Source organism: Trachypithecus francoisi, unplaced genomic scaffold (genome assembly GCF_009764315.1).
Source record: "Trachypithecus francoisi isolate TF-2019V2 unplaced genomic scaffold, Tfra_2.0 Lachesis_group4, whole genome shotgun sequence".
NCBI lineage: Eukaryota > Metazoa > Chordata > Mammalia > Primates > Cercopithecidae > Trachypithecus > Trachypithecus francoisi.
In genome coordinates, this window is record NW_022681469.1 from 51,868,705 (window position 1) to 51,891,783 (window position 23,079).

General features: G+C 39.1%; 1 protein-coding gene across 3 annotated transcripts in view; it reads right to left on the bottom strand.

The window, feature by feature from the left end:
* Positions 1-3,657: 3,657 nt before the first annotated feature.
* Positions 3,658-23,079, bottom strand: part of SLC26A4 (solute carrier family 26 member 4) — a 54,828-nt gene continuing 35,406 nt past the window's right edge. For all 3 annotated transcript variants that reach the window (XM_033193220.1, XM_033193218.1, XM_033193219.1), the window contains 8 exons: positions 22,363-22,432; positions 20,269-20,361; positions 18,919-19,014; positions 18,064-18,294; positions 15,774-15,828; positions 9,639-9,784; positions 7,005-7,088; positions 3,658-3,875 (listed from right to left, as the gene is read on the bottom strand). In XM_033193220.1, the coding sequence (XP_033049111.1) occupies positions 3,852-3,875; positions 7,005-7,088; positions 9,639-9,784; positions 15,774-15,828; positions 18,064-18,294; positions 18,919-19,014; positions 20,269-20,361; positions 22,363-22,432 (799 nt within the window). In that variant the 3' untranslated portion in view covers positions 3,658-3,851. The remainder of the gene's footprint in view (positions 3,876-7,004; positions 7,089-9,638; positions 9,785-15,773; positions 15,829-18,063; positions 18,295-18,918; positions 19,015-20,268; positions 20,362-22,362; positions 22,433-23,079) is intronic.

Sequence of the window (23,079 nt, forward strand, 5' to 3'; positions counted from 1 at the left end):
GAGATGGTGTGGTATGTCGGGGAGGGAGTGTTGTTCACTTCTCTGAGTTCTCAAAGGATATGATTACTGAAATCAATCCTCTATTTGGATTTTATTTTCCCATTATGAAATTCTCTACCCCACCATTCCTTTCTTCTTCTTAGTCTTTCTCTTCCCTCCACCTTTTATTTTACCTTCCTCTTTATCTTTCTTCCATTAATTTTCCTTTTCTTATTTCTCTTCCTTCCCTAATTGTCATTCTTTTTCTCTGTGGTTCTCTTACCTTTTTCTCCCTTACTTCCCCCGTGACCTTCCTTTCCTTCTCCCCTCCTTGTTTCTACTTTTTCTCTCTCCTATTCTTTTTCTAGCTATTTGTCATTATGTGGCTTTCTTACGGAACTGAACTTCATGTGATTTAACTAAAGTTTGTGTGGCTTTTGTTACCCTGTTAAATTGTTTACATGACAAATGCTACTCTAACTGAAACCAAACTTTCTTCAGATACCTAACCTTATGCAAACGGAAAATAACCCTAATTTCATTGATTCTCACCTCATAGAGCTAAGCCCCAGATAGAGGAACCCTCCCTGCAAATATTTTTGGAATATGCAAGGATGCCTCACAAGAATGTTCATAGCAGACTATTCATGAAAGCCCAAAACTGGAAACGACACAAATATCCACAAACAGTAGGATAAGTGGTGGCAAATTTACAATGGAATGAATACTATACAGCAGGGAGAATGAATGAATGATTGCTATATTGAATAAGATGGATGAACCTCATGATTATAATGTTGAGTGAAAGAGGACAGACACAAAAGAAAGGGGGAAAAAAGAAATAATCTTTGATTCCATTGCTATGCAATTCAAAAAAACAGGTTTTAGAAGTCAGGACAGTAATTGCCCTTTGGGGCAACCAACTAAGAGGGAGCATGAGAGAGCTTATGCAGTGCTGGTGGCGTTCTGCTTGTTGATCTGGGCACAGGCCACCCTGGTGTGCTTGTTTTGTTAAAATTCTTCAAGCACTACACTGTGATTTGTATCCTTTTTAACGTATGTGGTGCCAGAATGAAAAGTTTGCTTAAAATAATAATAACCATTGCACAAAATAAACTGGAAATATTTGGATAAGAATTACAAAGTTTAACTGTGATATTTGTGAGTAATGTTGTTTATTGCACTGAGAAAGCTACAAAAAGAAATTACAGACAAATGGAAGTGGTGCTATAAAGAATACCTCATAATGATGACTGATAAGAGCAGTGACAAACTTAGAATGAAGTATCTTATTATATTTTATTTATTTATTTATTTATTTATTTATATTTAGAGACAGGGTCTTGCTGTGTTGACCAGGCTGAGACTCTAACTCCTGGGCTCAAGGGATCCTTCCGCCTCAGGCTTCCAAGTAGCTGAGACTACAAGGGCATGGGCCACTGCTCCTGGCACATTCTTTATTATATTTAATAGTTTTGTTCAGAAATGAGACGTCCGAGTAGTTTAAAAGACAACTTTACATTTATTTTTAAATGTGTGCAAATATTTTCAAGTGTGCACGATTTGATGTTGTAATTTATTAAAACTCATATACAATACTGGAATCTTATCCTATAGATTAAAAATATAACAAAAGGCAACTTTAATTTCAAGTGAAATTTCCATTGATAATACAAAACAAAAGTATGCTTACTATTCACAAAATACATAGAAGAGACAGTATTCCCACAGTTTGCTTGGGAAAAAAGTCACACTGTGGACTTACGTCATCACAAGTTAACCCAGAATTTACAACCTCTAGCCTTGTTGTAAAACCTAACTTTGGTATTTCCTTCAAAAAAGTGAGCAGTGCGTATTTCCTTTATTGAACAAAGGTATTCATTCATTTTCTGTAAGACTATTACATTCACTCTTCTTTTTTTGAGACTGAGTCTCGCTCTGTCTCCCAGGCTGGAGTGCAGTGGCGCGGTCTCCGCTCACTGCAAGCTCCGCCTCCCGGGTTCACGCCATTCTCCTGCCTCAGCCTCCCGAGTAGCCGGGACTACAGGCGCCCGCGACCACGCCCGGCTAATTTCTTTTTTTGTATTTTTAGTAGAGACGGGGTTTTACCGTGTTAGCCAGGATGGTCTCGATCTCCTGACCTCGTGATCCACCCGCCTCGGCCTCCCAAAGTGCTGGGATTACAGGCGTGAGCCATCGCGCCCGGCCTCCACTCACTCTTTAGAGAGATGATTTGTTGTCAGTATAAGCAGGTAGTGCTGTGAAAATGAGACAGCATTATAATCCTAGTTATGCTGTAACCAGATTTACAACTGGAATTCAGGATCAACCAATTTGTGTGATCATTAATCATATTCTTTCAGAAATAGACACATTGTTTCTGGTTGTATTTCAAAAGAAAAACAGAGAAGCCATCTACCTTTGGGCAGGGGTGACTACAGGACTTGAGTGTGTATAAATTTTGGTAAATGCAGGGGTCCTGGAACCAATCCCTGGAGTATACCAAGGGATGATGTAGTTTTCAATCAAGCAAGACATTCTCAGTTGGGGACTTGGGTATTACTTTTCTCTAGAAATGAAGTACAACTTCATTCACTCCAGTGTGATATGTATGGGAAAAGCCCCTAGGACCAAAGCCTGTGTTATATGTAATACCTAGAAAATTGTTGGCACTCAGGAAAAAAAATGAATAAATAAAAAGAAAATATATAAAAACTTTTGGTCAAAAAAATCTGTATTTTCCAGTATGTACATTCCAAATGAATGTTTTTATATTGAGTTCATTTAGAATGCTTTGTCTTCAAAAATGCACTTTAAACATAGACTACTATAGGCAGTTCAATTTTTAGAGTTTTTTCTAAAGTGGTCAGAGTTCAGTTAAATATTACTTACTTTATATACTGCTAGAATTTTTGAGAAAAAAATATAAACTCATTTTAATCATCATGGTTATATAAGCACATCAAAAAATTTTTCACTCAAAATAACACTGTTTTTATGTCAGATTTTATGTAGATCATACCTATATATGCCTCCATGCAATGATCATTTTCTATAGACTAAGATAATTAAAACTGAATTTTTAAACAAAATAATCTGTCCTATATTTTTCTTTGATCTCAGTTGTGATCCATGATTATTATCATATCAAAAAATGACTTTTATAAACCACGAAAATCTCTTTATTATTTTATTTGTCTGCATCAATGTTTCAAAATACATTGGCCTGGTTCTGTAGCTTTTAGTTAAACCATTTCCAGGATCAAAGAGATCCTCAATTCTGGTTATATGTAATAACACTTCATTACTAGGTACTAAGCAAATTTGCATTTTTAAAACTCCAACTTATTATCCAAAGTTATTTTCAAAGGCTTTTATTGATAAATGCATTAATAATTTTATTTCGGCATTTACTAAATGTGACCTTACTTGGTGATCAGTGCAGCGCATGGATATCCAGGTTAGTCAAAAATTGATTTTTCTTTACGATTAATCATTCATGACTCACCTGACCACAGAGGCAGTTGGGTCAGCACTCACTCTGACTGAACAGAGATATGCCAGTACCCATGTGAACATTATTAGCAAATCTGTGATGTGGATCAGCAGCATATTAGAACACCAGCTTATCCTGGACGCTGCCAAATCATCCGAATAATTCTCACCATTTTGCACATGTTAGGGGTAAGGTATTTATTTTATAAATAAATCCTAGAAACAGTCTTAGTGCTTCTCTTTCAATGGCTTAATAGAAAAAAGAATGAGTGTTTTGAGTCTGAAGAAATACTCAATGCAGAAAGTGTTTGCATAGGACGTTAGTGAGGAAGTTTTGTCTTGTATTCCTTGCTCATAGAGACCTCCTGAGCCCACTTTCAGGATGCAAGTGTACGCATAGCCTGTGGAAGTAAGGGGAAAACAAAGTGTTGATACAACTGAATTCTCCTTAAGTCTGCATTATCTTTTTTATAAATATGTTTTTATAGTATTGGTTGCTTACTGTTACTCATCTTAGGTGTATAGCATCACAATAGAAATAGGGTAAAAACTTAGTTTTGTATTCATTATACTTTTTTTTTTTTGAGACTGAATCTCACTCGCTGTTGCCCAGGCTGGAGTGCTGTGGCGCGATCTCAGCTCACTGCAACCTCCACCTCCCAGGTTCAAGCAGTTCTCCTGCCTCAGACCCCCAAGTAGCTGGGATTACAGGTGCCCACCACCACACCCAGCTAATTTTTTTTTTTTTTTTTAAGTAGAGATGGTGATGGGGTTACCATGTTGGTCAGGCTGGTCTCAAACTCCTGACCTCAAGTGATCCATCTGCCTCAGCCTCCCAAAGTGCTGGGATTACAGGATTGAGCCACTGAGCCTGGCCTGTATTCATCATACTTTAATTGGTTTTAATTAAGAACAATGATTACTGTTTATTGAGCACTTACTATGTATAAGGCACAGCTCTTGTTACTTTACATGTATCCTTTAATTTTCACAACTCTGTGGTATTATTACTACTTTCCATGAAGATACTAATATGAAGACAGGATAAGTAACTTGCCCTGGGGTGCACAGCTAGTAAGTAGCAGAATGAGGACTAGTACCCAGGTCTGTCTGGTTCTAAAGTCCACACCCTTGAAACCGTTGTGCTATATTGTTTCACCATCAATAGAAACCCTCCCTGAATGATTCTTTTATGTGGAAACCAATAAATATCCTATAATAAAGCAGTCTTAAGTTCTAATTTTGACATACGAGTTTTTACTCAAACTAAGGCTGCCTTATCCATAGAGTCATAAACTACAGGAGCTAAAAGGACTTCTCAGGTCAATAATGACTTTCCTGGGCTCACTAAGCTAGTGGGCCAAGATGCAGGTACTGTGATTTTCACTCTAGCAATGTATTTCCTCCACAAAAATCTCTGCCTGTCATCCTTACTGCCTGATTTCACTAAATGGGGTTGGATGTTTTTCTTTGCAACATTTTTTCAAGACCTAGAAAAAGGCAGAGAAGGCAGGCTTATCAGATTTGATTATGACACCAGGTAGGGGATAGTAGGGTAGACAATATCCTGGATGATAGATTCAAAACACGAAACTGGCCAATGCGGTGGCTCATGCCTGTAATCCCAGCAATCTGGGAGGCCAAGGCGGGTGGATTACTTGAAGTCAGGAGTTCAAGACCAGCCTGGACAACGTAGCAAAACCTGTCTCTACCAAAAATAATTAAAAAAAAAAAATTAGCTGGGCATGGTGGCGAGTGCCTGTAATTCCAGCTACTTGGGAAGATGAGGCACACGTGAGAATCTCTCAAACCTGGAAGGGAGAGGTTGCAGTGAGCTGAGATTGTATCACTGCACTCCAGTCCAGGTGACAGAGTAATGCTCAGTCGCAAATAATATTAATAATAATAATACAAAATTATGTCAGTAAACAAGAACCAACAAGATGCAATCTAGCAGAAATAGGTGTAGTTCTGTATTAGGGTCAAAACTCAATTAAATAAATATAAGTAGGGAACTCTACTAGACCATAGTTTTTCTGAAAATGCCCCAGTCTTCAGTTGGCCCTGCTCAATAGAAGCCAAAATTCTGATGTTGCTATTATGAAAGGAAACACATTTTTAAGCTATAGTAATAGAATATCTTGATGAGATCAAGGTAGGTGATGGTTGAAAAATCTCCATGCTGGCCTGACCACATTTAAAGTTTTGTGTCCCCATTGTGACCAGAGAAGCATTGACTGCATGTTTGCAAGGAATAGAAGAAACGAGAAGAGTCTTAACTGGAAGACAGTCTGCTGGAGACATGAGAACTATTCTCAAATATTTGAAGGGCTGTTCAGTGGGAAGGTTTGTGTTGCTAAGGAAGGCAGGTCTCAATTCGTTAGGTGGTTACTACAGAAAGGCCAAATTCAGTTTTGTAAGCACAAGTAACCTTTAGAGACTTCCAACCATGTAACAAACTCCCTTGAGAAGCCACTAGTGGCCAATGTCTGGAAATGTTCACCTAAAAGCTGAATGAACATTCATCAAGGATGGTGTAGGAAGGATTTCTGCATGGGCTGGAATGTTAGACTACTTGATTCTCAGAAATCTTTCAACTTTTTACAATTCTGTGATCTTCCTTCAGTGTTCACCTCTTACCCAGTGGTGAAGCTGCAAAATTTACTCAGATGCTACAAGTTCAGGCAAGTTTCCTAGGAATAGTCTGATGTCACAAGAGCATCTGAAATACACAGAATCGGTCTAAGGTGGGGAGAGTATGTTTTTAAAGCCGTTATCAGTCATATGAAGGAAGGTCATAGGGTTTATGTTCCTCACATACTATTCCTGAGGCTTATAAAGTTCTTGGCGTAGAATTTTCCTCTATTCCTTTTTTTCCTATCACATGGCCTTCCATCTCTGGAAGAGCAGGATGCGGAGCTGTAGGCAGCAAATCAGGAGTAGTGTGTTGGCTCTTGCCGGTTGCTGATCATCCCCAAACGCCTGGGACAAAAGTTCCCCAAGTACTTAACATCTTCAAGGGAGAATTCTTTTTTTTTTTTTTTTTTTTTTTTTTTTGAGACGGAGTCTCGCTCTGTCGCCCGGACTGGAGTGCAGTGGCCGGATCTCAGCTCACTGCAAGCTCCGCCTCCCGGGTTCACGCCATTCTCCTGCCTCAGCCTCCCGAGTAGCTGGGACTACAGGCGCCCGCCACCTCGCCCGGCTAGTTTTTGTATTTTTAGTAGAGACGGGGTTTCACCGTGTTAGCCAGGATGGTCTCGATCTCCTGACCTCGTGATCCGCCCGTCTCGGCCTCCCAAAGTGCTGGGATTACAGGCTTGAGCCACGGCGCCCGGCCGAGAATTCTTATTTTCTCTTCTTCCCTGCTATCAAGCCATCTTTTTTGCATTTGGGGGAATTATGCTCTCTGACAGCTCTTAATCAGATATATTCACTATTTGTATCACTCTAATTATTCAGAATTATTCTAATTATTATCACTCTAATAATTCAGAAATCCAAATATTTTCTTCAGAAGAAAATGATCATACCTCATCCTGGACATCAAGTTCTTCTTCAGTCAGCTCTGTTTCAATTAATTCAAGGGTATCTTTACAGTCTTGAATGAGGGTGATCTTGAAAAAGAGAACACAGGGTGGAAATAGAATAGCATAAACCCACCTGATGCTCCACCGAAAATGATTTGAAGCTTTCCTGGGGCTTCTCATCTGTCTTTACATACTTCAGAATCCTCTTCAGCTGTCTTGTTCTTTTATATTTCCCAACTAAAGATTTTTGTATATCATCTTTTTGCACATTCATAGGTGAACTGGTATAGTTCTCCGTTGTCTAAACTCCTTTTCAGCTGTCTTCCCTAACCTCTCGAGTGTATGCCTCTTAACAAGTCACCCCCTCTGCCTAAATGATTCAGCAGTCAATAGTGCATCTCTCAATGGCTAAGCTAAGAGCACTTAGCACAGCATTGAGTGTGCAATGAATGCACATTGAAGAGCTTGTGACTGATGACAATAAACAGTCACAAATGGAATTGGATGGAAATTAATTCTATTGGAGATGGAAACCAATGTCTGTGGACTAATTTGGTTATTCAGAAAAGTTCTACTTTTTAGAGGTGGCATGTAATTTAATCTTCTACACAAAGGAAACCTACAATTTTGGCTTTGTGTTTTGCCTGGAAAAGGACATTTTCAAAGCAACTCCAAATATATATCCAGGCTAAAATGACATTTTGAAATGCTACTTAGCTACTTTTCAACTCACAAGTAGCCCAATTCTCTTTGCTAGTATGAGAATGAATTAGAGGGTTAAGTTCCTGTGCAAATGGTATGACATAATGGGAAAGGTGGAGGCTAAGTCTAACTACAAGTTGTGTCCTGAGATAGTCCTGTTATGGTAAAATAAAGGGATAGGAAGAGGGTTGTGTCATTGCAGTCACAATATCTGTGATACAGAGGGACTCTTCTTGAAGGAAAGTACCACAGGTGAGGTTTATCGTCATTCACCTACTTATCACATATAAGGCTTTGTGCTAGACTCTGAGAAGACACAGAAATATGAGCCTCTTGATCGCACAGTCCACCAGGAATGTCCAACCCACTGTTTAGTGGACCAGTAAGTATATAATACAAGCATTCCATTATGCTTAGTCTATTTTTTCAGGGTCCAAAAAAATCCATCCCAGTCACTCACAATGCCTCCCGGATTGCAAACAAAATTGAGTCTAACCTAGTAGGTACACTCTTGGTTAGTGGTTTTTATGACACTCATGACCTAAAATCTTAGTAAGAATGGGTATAAACAAATAAAATAACTGTTTTCATGTTGAGAAAGAACTTGATACCTTGGTTCCATTTTACTTTTAATTTGGGTCTCTTAAAGATACTTCACATGATCCTGCTTTCTTATCACCTATGGGTTAGAGAATTTTAAGTTGGATAGAAAAAGATTTATGAATTTTCAATGTTAAGCAGTTTTTTTTTCTTTAGATTTGCAGCTTTACTCTTTTTTTTTTTTCCTTTTTTGTTTTTAAGATCCACAGCTTGGTAGTTAGGACTAGTATTTTTTTTTTTTTTTTTTTTTGAGGCGGAGTCTCGCTCTGCCGCCCAGGCTGGAGTGCAGTGGCTGGATCTACAGGCGCCCGCCACGTCGCCCGGCTAGTTTTTTGTATTTTTAGTAGAGACGGGGTTTCACCATGTTAGCCAGGATGGTCTCGATCTCCTGACCTCGTGATCCGCCCGTCTCGGCCTCCCAAAGTAGGACTAGTATTTTACCAAGGAACACTAAATAGAACAATCTCTCCACTGCCAGTGCCTAAAAAGAATAATATAATATTGTTTCCTAAGTTGGTTTTCTTCAATCAACTGCCAATCTACAATAACGATCTAGTTATTCTATTTTTAGAAAAATGGGAAGCAATTTAAAATATCCACTATGTCACTGGAATCATTATCATTATTATATCTTGATAGGTATTTGCTTTAGTTTCCTAAGTTCACTATGAGAAATGAGATTCTTGTACCACCGGGCACACCGTTAGGCCAAGCCCAACGAACCAGATCAAAATGCTCTTCTGGGTATTTGACAGAAAACTAACAAAATGATACCCATAGGAAATCAGGGCATATTCTGAAGCCAGATGCACTACTGTTGTGCCACGAGGCCTCCCATCAGGGCCTATTCTATTTTGTAGGGAAAAATTAACTCTGGGCTTATTTGTGGCTTGATTTTTTAACTGCTTTTGCAAAGATCACTTATGGCCTGATGGATCCTGTTTAAAGACATTTATAATTCAAGATTTTCCAGATTGCTGAGAATTTAAGTGGAATTTATGTACACAAATCACAGATCACAAGATCAAAGATTCAATATTCTAAAAAGGCATTATAGCTAATGCCCACTTTTATTAATAAACCTACACATTGTATAACTATTAAGTACTGGGTACCACCAGGTAATTTCCTATAAACTATCTTATTTAGTCTTCATATCTACCTAGCAAGGTTAATGTTTTTACTTCCATTTTACTGATGAAAAAACTGAGGCTCCAAGAAGTTATATAGATAGCTTAAAATTCAACAGCTAGACTAGATTTGTGTAATGTTTGCCATTTATAGAAATCATGATAGTTTAGAAAAGATACACCTGTAGAAAGGTTGAATATTTACCGTTTCTAAAATGGAATCTTGACCTTCTTGGGATTTCACCTGGTTCTGTAGATAGAGTATAGCATCATGGACTGTCAAAAAGAATGTGTCCTTTCTAATGTTGTCGTCAAAGAACCCACATTGCTCCAGCTTTTCTATCACATAATCTTCAAAAGAAAGACACAATGTTTTGTTAGTTCCTAGGAAAAGAAATCTTTTGTTTGTTTTTGAGACAGAGTCTCATTCTATTGCCCAGGCTGGAGTGCAGTGGCACAATCATTGCTCGCTGCAACCTTCACCTCCCAAGCTCAAGTGATCCCCCCACCTCACCCTCCCGAGTAGCTAGGACTACAGGCACACCACACCATGCCCAGCTAAGAAAAGAAACTTTTAAGCATAAACCTATACTAAGTTTCTGTAGCTCTTCCTTTTATTTATTTATTTTTCTCGTATCCAAAATGTGACCCAGCTTTGAAATGACAGTTTCTTTTCCAGTAGCATATAGAATGGTTATCCCATAACTGGTCGTAGTCAACTTTGGTGCACGATCATGTCACTTTGGCCAAGCCAGTGTATCCATCCTCCTACTGCTGTGGGCCAGGCTGCTAATGTTTCACAGCTGTGCCCTTCTCTGGAGACTTTCTCTTGCCCACTGGGAGCTGTGTCATCTAAGGAGGACTGGGCCTGTAATGCCAGCACTTTGAGAGGCTGAGGAGGGTGGATCACTTTGAACCCAGGCGTTCTGGGCAATATGGTGAAACCCCACCTCTACAAAAAAAATACAAAAACTAGCCAGGTGTGGTTGTGTATGCACCTATAGTCTCAGCTACTCAGGAGGCTGAGATGGGAGGATCACTTGAGCCCAGGAGTTTGAGGCTGCAGTGAGCCACGATTGCACCACTGTACTCCAACCTGGGTGACAGAGCAAGACCCTGTCTCAAATAAATAAGTAAAGAAAGAGAAGTGGGAGGTTTCATCCCCACGCATGGCTGGCCTGCGGCCACTGACTGACTGATATTGGGGGAGAAAGCAGGTCCCCTTGTCTCAAGGAGGCACAACCTTCTGGTACTCCTCCTGTGGTGGTGCTCCCTGTGAAATCAGGAATCTATGCTGGACTTCAGAAACCATGTCTTTCAGCAGCTTCTTCCCCTTCCCTATCCTGCTCCCCTCACTGCTTCATAAATTTCCTCAGGTGTGCTCTCAATAAATCACTTGTGTGAGAATCCCCATCTTGGGCTCTGCTGCTAGAGAATTCAACCTAAGCGTTAGCACTTTCCTACACACATACATTCATAAAGAGACAGACACAGAGACTCACACCCTTGAGAGTCCTCCTGTTGTAAGGAATCTAAGTAATCCCCAGCTTTGCTCTCTTCATAACAATATCCCCCCATTGTCAATATCCACCCCACCCCCACCCACTGTCAAGACACACATTTCCACACATTACCAGCTCTATGGCACAAATTGGAAGTAATATCTTTCTGGGTTTAAAAATGTTCTCAGAGTTTTTACGCTTTTTGTTTTGTTTTTGTTTTTGTTTTTTAAATAATAATAAAAATGGGGTCTCACCATGTTGCTCAGGCTGGTCTCAAACTCCTGGCCTGAAGTGATCCTCTGACGTTTGCCTCCCAAAGTGCTGGGATTACAGATGTGAGCCGCCATGCCCGGCGTATTTATTTATTTAAATCTTAACTCTAGCTTGGCAATCGGAGGTTATTTAAAGGTTGTTTCTAAATATGGACTTAGGAAGGAAATCAAAACAAGGCAGAAAGGAACCAGTAGGTAGGAAAGATGTGGGAAAAAATTTACAAGTATGAAGATATAAAGAAAATTGAAAAGAGAGTAATTTTTTCTTTTGTATAGGAGAGAACCTTATATGGTCAAAATGATAAGGAGAAAAGAAAAGTAAATCTTTGTCCTAAGGTACACTGCCAATTTTAAAAAAGGAAGTATAGGACAAAATGAAGGTTTAAGCAAGTTGTAGAAGGTTTGTAGAAGATAAATATCGTGAAAAGTTTTATGTGATTGAGTTGGCTAAAATTAGAAGGGAATCGTTTATAAGTTTTATAAGTTCAATAAAAATTGAGCATTAATATTAAAGGACACTGATGGAAGGCTAAAGTTTCGGCCCACGTGTTGGAACAATAGAGTTTTCTCAGAGGATTGGTTTGTTCTTAATAGAAAATTGTGAGAGGATTTTCTTTATCTTCTAGGTAACTGGCCTAGAAAACAGGGATTTCATGTTTCATCAAGATAACTCTTCTTGTGCTTTGTGCCTTTGAACTCTTTTGTCACTTTGGTTTTATTTCATAGTGACCTATGATCCTATTTTGAGCAAATGTTTTAAACCTTCGGTATTTGACAAACTTCTCAAAAATCAAAATTAAGTCTTTTTGACCTTGAACTAACTTTGGGATGTTCCAGAGGACCCTGGAATTTCTTAAAGAATCTGTAAAGGAGAGATGTTAAACCAAGTGGCCTTATGTTAAATTATATGAGAAGCACTGTTAAAATAAGAAATGATGTTTAGGCCGGGCGCGGTGGCTCAAGCCTGTAATCCCAGCACTTTGGGAGGCCGAGACGGGCGGATCACGAGGTCAGGAGATCGAGACCACCCTGGCTAACACGGTGAAACCCCATCTCTACTAAAAAATACAAAAAAAAACTAGCCTGGTGAGGTGGCGGGCGCCTGTAGTCCCAGCTACTCGGGAGGCTGAGGCAGGAGAATGGCGTAAACCCGGGAGGCGGAGCTTGCAGTGAGCTGAGATCCGGCCACTGCACTCCAGCCTGGGCGACAGAGCGAGACTCCGTCTCAAAAAAAAAAAAAAAAAAGAAATGATGTTTAACCTTCTTTGAGCTATATTTATATACATATGGTATTAATATGTTCCAAAATTATATAACATTCCTAGAAATGTGATATGTCTTGATATAAATGCTACCAGTCATAATTTTGGTTATTTTAAATTGTTGTGTGCCACAGAAATAACCAAATATCCTTGTCAATTGGGTAACTCACATCAGATCTTTAAATATAGCCACTTTAAGTCTTGTTGTCCACAGTTAATTGTTTTGTTCTGATACTTTTTCTGAAAGCTCTTTGTAAGCCATTGTAATTCTAAAGTGCTGTGACTTCAAAGAGTCATATGGGAAGAATGAAAAGAACTCTGACAAATACAAGTTTCTAATAACTTTGAATTCATACCATTCAATGGAATTAAACTGCCAGCCAAGATCAAACAGAGCAAGAATTAATTACATGAGACTGAATGAACTGATGAAGAAGAATTATGGGTTTTATGGCTTTTTTTATTTGAAACATTGCTGGTTCTTTTAATATTTGTTTTCAAGATTTAAAGAAAATTGTTCTTTAAAGCTATCTGTAGTTTACAGCCACTTGGTTAAGCATACTTTTTTTTTTTTTTTTTTGAGACAGGGTCTCACTCTGTCACCCAGGTTGGAGTGCAATGGCACCATCTGGGCTCAGTGCAACCTCCGCTTTCCCAGCTCAAGTGATTCTCAGCCTCAGCCTCCATGCCCAGCTAATTTTTTGTATTTTTTGTAGTAACGGGGTTTTGCCATGTTGCCAGGCTGGTCTCAAACTCTGAGCTCAAGGCAATCACCCACCTTTACCTCCCAAAGTGCTGGGATTACAGATGTGAGCCACAGCACCCAGCCTGGTTAAGCATACTTTCATAAACAAAAATTGAAACATTTGCTTTTCCTCTCTACCTGATCCTTCCAGAATTTGGAAACTCTTCGTGAGTATTCTTATTTTTCTGGCAATATGATTATTTACATAAAAGTTCAATAAGAATCTGTTCTTTTAAATAGAATACAATTGGAAAACATTGGTTATATTATCAAGGCTTTGACTAGAATATCATATTTGAAAATGTGCACAGAATTCCTGGCTTCAAGGGCTCCTAGCCTTACAGTGAGTGAATAAAAAGTTGTTCCTTCCTGGGAGGCCCAGTAACTTCAAGATATTAGATACATCAGGCAAAGTCTAATATCTTCCTTGGTTTAACTTCATGGCATCAAGACGTTTTAAAAAGTTCAATCTGAGATTTCTTTTCAAAATTTCTGGCAAAGCAATTATTTTTTGGAGACATGGTCTCACTGTGTTGCCCAGGCTATAGTGCAGTGGCTATTCACAGGCACAATCATAGTGCACTGAAGCCTTGAATTCCTGGGCTCAGGCAATCCTCTCACCTCAGACTCCCAAGTAGCTGGGATTGCCGGCATGCAACACCTCACCTGGCTTGGCAAAGCAAATTTAAAATGAGTCACCTATGTAGTTATTCTTGCTGTACTGTGTAAATAATCAATCAGGCCAAGTTTGAGACTAAACTTATTTTGTAAACAAATTGGTCTACCATGATGGTCTTTCATAGAAATGGAGGTGACTATAGAAAGAAAAACATATGGTTCAAAAGAAAAGCATAGTAAAACTGTTCTTAGACTGTAGCCCTGTTCAATATTTATGAGTGTTTATTATCTACCTGTAGACTGAACTGGATTCTTAATTCTTCTAGCTTTCACTAATATCTGGCTATAACACTCCAATGAAGACCAAGAACTACTCAATTCCTGAAGCTCTATAAGTTGAAGCTGAACAACTCAGCATACATTTCAAGAGGTGACTCTCATGCTTAAACTGTGGGCCACAGAGAGAGTTCACCAGAATGCTGGATGCCACAACTGGAGACAATAAAACTACAAACCAAAATGAGAAGTTGCCAACTTCATGCTGTAGACAGCTCTAAGACTGTCAGAACAAGACTCCCTATCATAAGATTCTTATCCTTTTTAATTTTCCCTTACTTGTGCCTACCTCTTTCACTTGGCAGGATAGTGCTGTAGTTAAAATTTCACAGTCAGTAGCTTCTTTGGGTAACTTACACTTTCTGCTTTAATTTAAACCAGTCATGGAATGCTAGATTACCTGCTAACTCAACAAGGAAGCATCTCTGCAGTTGGTAACACTTCTTGTTGCACATATATAAATACATCAGGTAACTTGGTTAAAACAGGTAGACTCCTTGTCAAGCTATTCAATTTTAGTTGGTTTGGTTCATGGGAACCCTGGCTAAGGAGCATACTATAAACCCTTGGTGTTATCATTCCGATAGTCATAATAGCAGGTACGTTATACCCTCTCAAAGTTTTAAATGTTTCCATATAGCCACCTGTCAGACATCAAATGGTTTCTCTCTGAAACAGCAAAAACTCAGAGAAATGCATGATAATGAGGAGGGTACCATAAGCTATACATGACCTCCTGAGACCAGAAACCCAAAATAATGGTAACAGAATAGCACTGATCTCCTGCATTTTGTTCACTCTTACCTAGGTGAGAGCCTGATCAAAAGGGGGGAAATCATCAAATAAAAATGGTAAAGGCCATTGTTTTAGTCCCCTTGAGTTTTGCCCTCCCAGAGCTTTGCAGCTTCTAGTAGCCAGAATGAAGGAGTAGAGCAGCCTTCGGTGGCTCAAGCAGCTCTGCCCATCCTGGGGTCATGCAAGACACAGGCACATAGTAAAATAAAAAATAAAAATAAAAAGCCATTGTTGTAGACTAAGCTCCTGCACTAGGCCCCAACAGACAAGACTAAAAATCAAAATGGAGGCACTCATGCTAAAGTTTCAAGTTATCCAACCTAAACTAAATTGTTATCTGACCTTTGAAGAAATCAGGAGAGAGGGGTAATAGCAAATTTCCCAAAACAGGCCAGTTTAAATTCCCAGTTGGCATAATAAAGCTTTCTCTGCAATAATCCTCATACAAAAAAGTATCCTGACATGACCTCATGTTAACTAATCCATTATTTTCCTATTGTTCTGTCTCACTGTCTCTGACTTGCAAGAAAAGTAACTTTGAACAGACTAATATACCCTTTGTTGTTTGCTTTTGCTGTCTTTGGCCTTTTCTGTCTATAAAACCGACCTCTTCCGCTTAGTTGCTTGGAACACTTATTCTGTTTTATGGAATGAAGCATTGCCAGATTCTAGAATTGCAAATAAACACAATTGAGATCTTTAAAAGAAAAAAAAAAAAAGGCCTTTAGACATAATGTGCCCACAGTCCCAGGTAGGAGAAAGGGCTTAGGGGAAAGTCTTACAGGTAGATATGTAGATATATGTATTTACCTTGAAGTGATGCAAAATACACATTCACATCAATTCTTTGGAATTCTTTGACAATCTAAAAATAAAAAAGGAGAGTTTGTAACAATTAATAACCTTATCTGCCCATAATTCAGTAGCATTCAGTTACTTGCTCAGGAGAAACATCATTACTTTCATGGTTAATCAGGACTTTAAGGAAAGGTTATTATTGCAAAACCATGGAGGTTTTCAACCTACAGTAATGGTATAATTAGGATTAGATCTCAAGAGATGGCAACATGCAGCGCTCAATAGCACAGCACTTGATAGCATGGAGGTGCTAAATAAATATTTGTGGAAAGAAGAGAGTACAGGAGGCTTCTTAATATAGGCCCTGCTGATTGGAGAAGAGATATGGGTGTGGCTATGCTCATCAGGTTCAAAATGTTACAATTGACCTAAAAGTCAAGGCCTCTACTTTGAATGTCAGTGTCCTGACTGTGATTTCATGCTACAGTTTTACAAGGTGTTACTCACTGGGAGAAACTGGGTAAGGGGTACATAGGATCTAAATATTATTCCTTAAAACTACATGTGAATTTACAATTATGTTAAAATAAACATTTAATTTTAAAAAGTCAAGACATAAGACCCTTGGTCAATAATAAAAGAATTTGAGAATTGTGGAGGAACACAAATCAAGACCTCTGTTCAAGTATAAAGTTTGGAGTCTTCTTTAGCTATCATAATATTTGAAAGTAAATATTTGTTGTGTGGGAAATATTCTGGCATTAAATATGTTAAGACTCTCCCCAAAAGTAATTCATTAAACTCTCTGGCCAATACAATCTACAATGGATCTCAGCCAATGCTTAGAGTGAAATGTACAACAAAGAACAAGAGTGTTTTCAAATGAGCTAATAACAAAATCTGCTAAGAGAACTAGAACAGAATCTGTCAGCATATTCTCATACTCTTTTGCCAAGCACAATCACTTCTCTACCTTACCTACCTAGTACACACATCCTGGAATCATTTTCTCCCCTTACAGAGGTAGCAAAGAAGCCCTAGCTAAGCTGAATCTCAGTTAGGAGTCAGCTTTATATTATTACATCTGATTGTTGGTGTCTTGACCTGCTTACTTTTCTGTCTGACCTTCTTGATACCTACCTGAAGCTTCACCTAAACTTGATGCTTCAGGTGATGTTCTATTCATCTTCCTCGGAGCACTTACTACAGTTGTTATTTAGAAGATGACTTAATGTTTGCCTTCTCCTCCAGACTACTAAGTCCCACGTAGGTAGAAACTGTGTCTACTTTATCACTAGTCTCTTGTACCTGGCAGAGTGCTTAGCACACATTAGGCATTTCACATCTATTTGTTGAAAGAATTAATGATCTTCAGCTTGCATAACTGGTTTCTGATATCATTAATGTTTCTATCCTGCATACTTCTCAACTCTTGCTTTGACTTTCCAGATGCCTGACCTGCTTCCTACTCTAACCTCTTAATAATGCCTGGTTTTTCCAGTCCTACCATACACCTGGTATTCCTTATTCTGTTGCTGTTAACATAACAAATAGAAATGTAATACTTAACAAACTTTTGCTCATTTTTTCTTCTTTTCATATTCCATGTGCTGTACATTCTCAGAAAGATAAAACATAATAAATGTGAATTAATTTGCTGGGGAGTATCTCTGAATGAGATATTCTTTTTTTTTTTTTTTTTTTTTTTGAGATGGAGTCTCACTGTTGCCCAGGCTGGAGTGTAGTGGCACAATCTTAGCTGCAACCTCTGCCTCCCGGGTTCAAGCGATTCTCCTGCCACAGCCTCCTAGCAGCTGGCACTTTGTATTTTTGGTAGAGACAGGGTTTCACCATATTGGCCAGGCTGGTCTCGAACTCCTGACCTCATGATCGACCTGCCTCAGCCTCCCGAAGTGCTAGGTTACAGGCATGAGCCACCATGCCTGGCCTGAACCAGATACTCTTCTAAACACTTTATATCTATTAGCGTATTTAATACTTGTAACAACTTTTGAAGGTAGATACCATCATTACCTCCATATTACAGACGAAGAAACTGAGATATAGACAGATTAAGCAACTTGCCCAGGGTCGTTACTGCTAGTAAGTGGTGAAGCCAGTATCTATCCCAGGTAGTCTGGTTCCAGAGCCTATGCTTTAAAATATTACACATTTTTACCAAAGCATTCACCTAGAAGAACTACAAAGCCCATGTATTTGCCCTGTTACAATACTGGACAACTCACATCATTTTACTATTGCCAGAGCTCCGAATGTATAATTCAGGAAACCAGAACCTTACCACCCTCAGTGACCTCACTCCAACAACGTCCAGGAAAGATATAGCTCCACAGTCAAGCACGAGGCTATGGATTGGCACTTTGGGAACGTTCACTTTGACTGGAAGCTCAGAGTTCCAATCCACTTGAATCTCTATTTCTTTGGTTGGGGTATCAAGTTCCTCCGGATCTTCAGTATCTTCATCAGGTTCAAAAGCATTATTTGTTGAACCAGCATCACTTATGATGCCATTCTAAACAAAGAAAACACTGTCAACTTAATTGTGAAAGATTTGAAATGCCTTTCAACCATTCATATCAAATTATCCAAAACTCCTACACACTGTTCCTTGGTAAGCAAAACATCAAGGAGATGAATTATTAAGGATGAATTTCACCTCAGCCCAAACTTTGATGTTGTCTAGGAAGAAAACTGGGAGAACAGAGGAGCCAGGAAACTTGTTTTCTGGAAGATTGTGGAACTTTGCCAAGAAATACACTGGCCAGAGAGTCTGAGTAAAAGTTAATAGCTCCAAAAGTTTATGGACTTACTGCCTTCTCTGGTGGGTAGTTTTCTGGCATTGAATTTGCACTTATTTTGTTCCTTTCAGTAAAAATAAAGTATAAAAAATAATGCAGACGCTCTTCATGGTGGGGGAGAAAATCACATCCTGTGTTTCCAGGCAGCGCTGCTGATTTTATTTCATTCCCTTCCACTCCCTCTTGCCTATAAGAATAGCTCAGTTGTTCTTTGACAAGTACATGTCATTTGTTCATTCACATCTGGATACTAAAGGAGATAGATTTAATTTTAGACCATCTAACTGCTCTCATCAGGGAAAGGAAAGAATTTAAGCGGGAAAAGAAAGATGTCTCACCTTTGTTGCTCTTAATTGTCCATTTTTTATGAGTTTCTGTATTTTCCTCAGTGCTTTCAGCCTCTTATTATATACTCTAATGGCATCAAATCCAACCTTTGGAAATAAATGTCAAGTTACTTAAAATGCCTGGCACCTAAAGCTTGTTAATGGCCACTGTTATCTGTTATCTGGAAAGGCTATTTCTCAAAGGGTATAATTCCTTGAGATATCCTGCCAAAACAGAAATTGTACGGTCTGGTGGAGTAGATCTCTGTCTACTCCCAGGCTACCCTACTCCTACCCAGAAGCTCAGGGAAGACAGTAGTATATTAAAGGCACCAAGACAGTAAAAGATAAAACAGGAAAAAAAAAAAAAAAACACCAAATACCCTCTTTAGCTTTAAGTCTGGGTTTTCCAAATTCCTTGGTATCACAGAGCCTTTTATTATTGCAAAATCTGTGAACATTCCTCTGAATCAGTTTGCCCTGGAACTCACTTAGAAAAACACTGATTTGGCCGGGCGCGGTGGCTCAAGCCTGTAATCCCAGCACTTTGGGAGGCCGAGACGGGCGGATCGCGAGGTCAGGAGATCGAGACCATCCTGGCTAACACGGTGAAACCCCGTCTCTACTAAAAATACAAAAACTAGCCGGGCGAGATGGCAGGCGCCTGTAGTCCCAGCTACTCGGGAGGCTGAGGCTGGAGAATGGCGTAAACCCGGGAGGGGGAGCTTGCAGTGAGCTGAGATCTGGCCACTGCACTCCAGTCCGGGCAACAGAGCGAGACTCCGCCTCAAAAAAAAAAAAAAAAAAAAAAAAAAAGAAAAACACTGATTTAGAGGCAAACTCCAAGTTCAAAGCATAGCATGGCATTCAGTACCAGAACTTTCTACTTATTATTCCAATAGTATTTTTTACTTTTTGCTGCAACTGGGCAACCCTACCTCCGATATCTGTTTCCACTGTCTCTCAGCTCACATAGTTCTCAAACAATTGACATGATTTCTTTCCTTCCGCCAACTGCCACACAAAGCCTGTTAGTCCAACTAACCTGGATCTCTTCCTTCTATGAACTCTTAACTGTCTATACTACTTATTTGGAACTTACTCAAATTCTGCCTAGAAACATCTCTAATGTTTTTGTCTGGCATAGTTATTACTACCTGGATTTTAACATATGTGTTTTTTAATCCCCAAATAGACTGTACATTATTTGAAGGCAAGGATGTTATATTTTAATTCTCATTGCCCTACACAAAGGGAAGAGGGTCTAGGGCCTATTCCTGGTTGGAGCCCAATAAATACTTGTAGAATGAATGAAGTCTCAAAAGAGGTTAGAAAACAAATTTCTAGTGATAAAATACTTACTGTGGACTTGATACATTTTTTAAAACCATCCACATTGCCATAGAAAATAGGACTGGAAAATCTAAGAATCTTCACTCCTTGAGGTTCTTCAATCTGGCATTAAAAGAAATTGTCTGGGGTTAAATAATTTCAAGCCTCAAGTATTTAATTACATTTCTGGCTATTTAGCAAGGAGCCAGGTCACAGTTGCTCAGAGGAGCTGGGTAGCAGCACTCAACTTTTCTTTCTTTCTTTCTTTCTTGTTAGTTTGTTTGTTTTTGAGATGGAGTTTCACTTTGTTGCCCAGGCTGATGTACAGTGGCACAATCTCGGCTCACTGCAACCTCCACCTCCTGGGTTCAAGTGATTCTCCTGCCTCAGCCTCCTGAGTAGTTGGGATTACAGGTGCTGCCACCACGCCCCCCCTAATTTTTCCATTTTTAGTAGAGACAGAGTTTCACCACATTGGCCAGGCTGGTCTCAAACTCCCGACCTCAAGTGATTTGCCTGCCTCAGCCTCCCAATGTGCTGGGATTACAGGAGTGAGCCACTGTGCACGGCCTCTTCAACTTTTCTTGAATAGGGAGGCAACCTAGGAGGCAGCAGGTTACAAAAACTTTTGGACTTTTACAGTCTCATAAAAGGTCAAAGTTAGAAAGGGCCTTAGAAAGCAATTTATTCAACCCTTTGATTTCCAGATGAAGAAACTGAGGCTTAGAACACTGCCATGATTTGCCTGAAGTTCATACCACTAACACTCCTGATTTTGCTAACGTTCTTTAAAAGTAGCAAAGAAAAAAAAAAGCAAAATCAAGGGGATTTGTGGAACTGAGGCCTATGATATCATCTGCTGTTCTCACCCTGACGTACAAATGGCTACACCCAAAATATAACCCATGAATCATAGAATCATAGACTTTCTAGTCTTCAGGAATCAGCAATTTTAGTCTAGCAACTTCAGATGAGAAAACTGAGGTCCTGAGAGGCTGAATGACTTGGGCAAAGTCTCATCAAGATGGAGCCTAGAAGTCAGAATTCCCTAACTCAGCTTAGAGCTCCCTGCCCCAAAGCCAAAAACATCTCTAAATCATTTTAACTCTTAATGGCATTTGGCTCAACATAACATAAAGATCATGGAAATAAATTAAGTAGCAGCTACTGAAATCCCAGGTTAATGTCCAACTTTTTTTAATGTTAAGGTAAAATTAGACTACAACTTCGCAGGGTTCACATTATTATTATTATTGTTATTGCTAAATTTGTATTTTCTTAATTTATTTTCTCTGCTTTTTTATCTTTGTTTCCTCTAGTCATCACTAAGCAATTTTATTTGCAGGTGACACAAGTCAATCAACGGGATGTTTAATTTCTTTGTTTTTCATTTCCTGTGTCATATATTATTTCTTCTAATTCCAGGGATAAAGCAAAGTATTAAATAATAAGGTCTTGGTCATAGAGAACTTGATAATCTCTTGTTAGAACTGAATAAAGAAAATCTTACAGAAGATAAGAATTATATACCAGATAAATACAATTTTGGATGAACATCTAGAAATTGCCTATTATTTTTAAATTCCTCTTACAATGGTTTTATATTAAAATGACATTCAGCTGGCCAGGTGCGGTGGCTCACGCCTGTAATCCCAACACTTTGGGAGGCCAAGACCAGCAAATCACTTGAGTTCAGGAGTTTGAGACCAGCCTGGGCAACATGGTGAAACCCCGAGTCTACTAAAAATACAAAAATTAGCCAGGCGTGGTGGTATCTGCCTATAATCCCAGTCACTAGGGAGGCTGAGACAAGGGAATCACTTGAACCCAGGAGGTAGAGAGTGCAGTGAGCTAAGATCATGCTGCTGCACTCCAGCCTGGGTGAAGAGACTCCATCTAAAAAGAAAAAAAAAAAAAAGACATTCAGCTAGCATGGACAAAATTCATATAAGACATGGGTGTCAGAAGGTGCATTGGATCAAAAGTTTTCGTGGCACCCCCTGTGGACTAACAGACTTTCCCAACAGGTATTTCTCCCTTTGGCTACCTTGTACATAAAACAGAGCTGCTGAAATTTCAGGCTAGTAAACCCAAGTCCAGCAAATGTCTCACAAAGGTACTTACATTTTTGTAATTCTTGGTACTTTTGTAGATATCTGTGCTAGGAATGCTTCCAAGGCCATTCCAAGAAGGACTAGAAGAAAAAATATCAAGGTCAAGATTTTTTGGAACAGCCATATTTTGGAATAAAAAGTTAAAAACAACAGCTACTAAAGAGCCCATCATTCTGGTGTTTTGGACTCTGTCTTTACTGCAGATGACATTTTCCTGTAGCTAACTCTGAAATGAACAGCTGGTGTTTGTGTGGAATCGGCAGGGGAGGGGAGAAACTGTGCCTCTCTTCTGATGGCTGAGAGAAATAATGAGCATCATACTTGCACGTGCACAACACGTTATAGGATAAGCAAAGAGCTTTCACGCATGTGAAATCTTATTTAAGTCCTGCCATAACCCTGAAAGGTCATCAGTATTATCCTGATTTTTATTGTTAAGTAAACTTCTTAAGAGAAGTAAGAAAAGGCCTGGAGGCAAAGGGCAGCAGAGTCTCTGTCTTTAACCCCTTGGTCTTGCAGTGCCTGTCATTTCTTTGTGACTTAGTCATCTTTTATAGAAATAGGAGACTGGGAGGACCAGAAATAAGTCCTTCCTGTCAACCAGACTATTGATTTCCTGTTCCTGATGCAATCAGATAAATTCCGTGATTCTTCATGTGTGACTAGAGACATGCTAGATACAATTCCTGAAGAAAGAGTATCTGTTTAGTGTACTTTCAGCATTGTG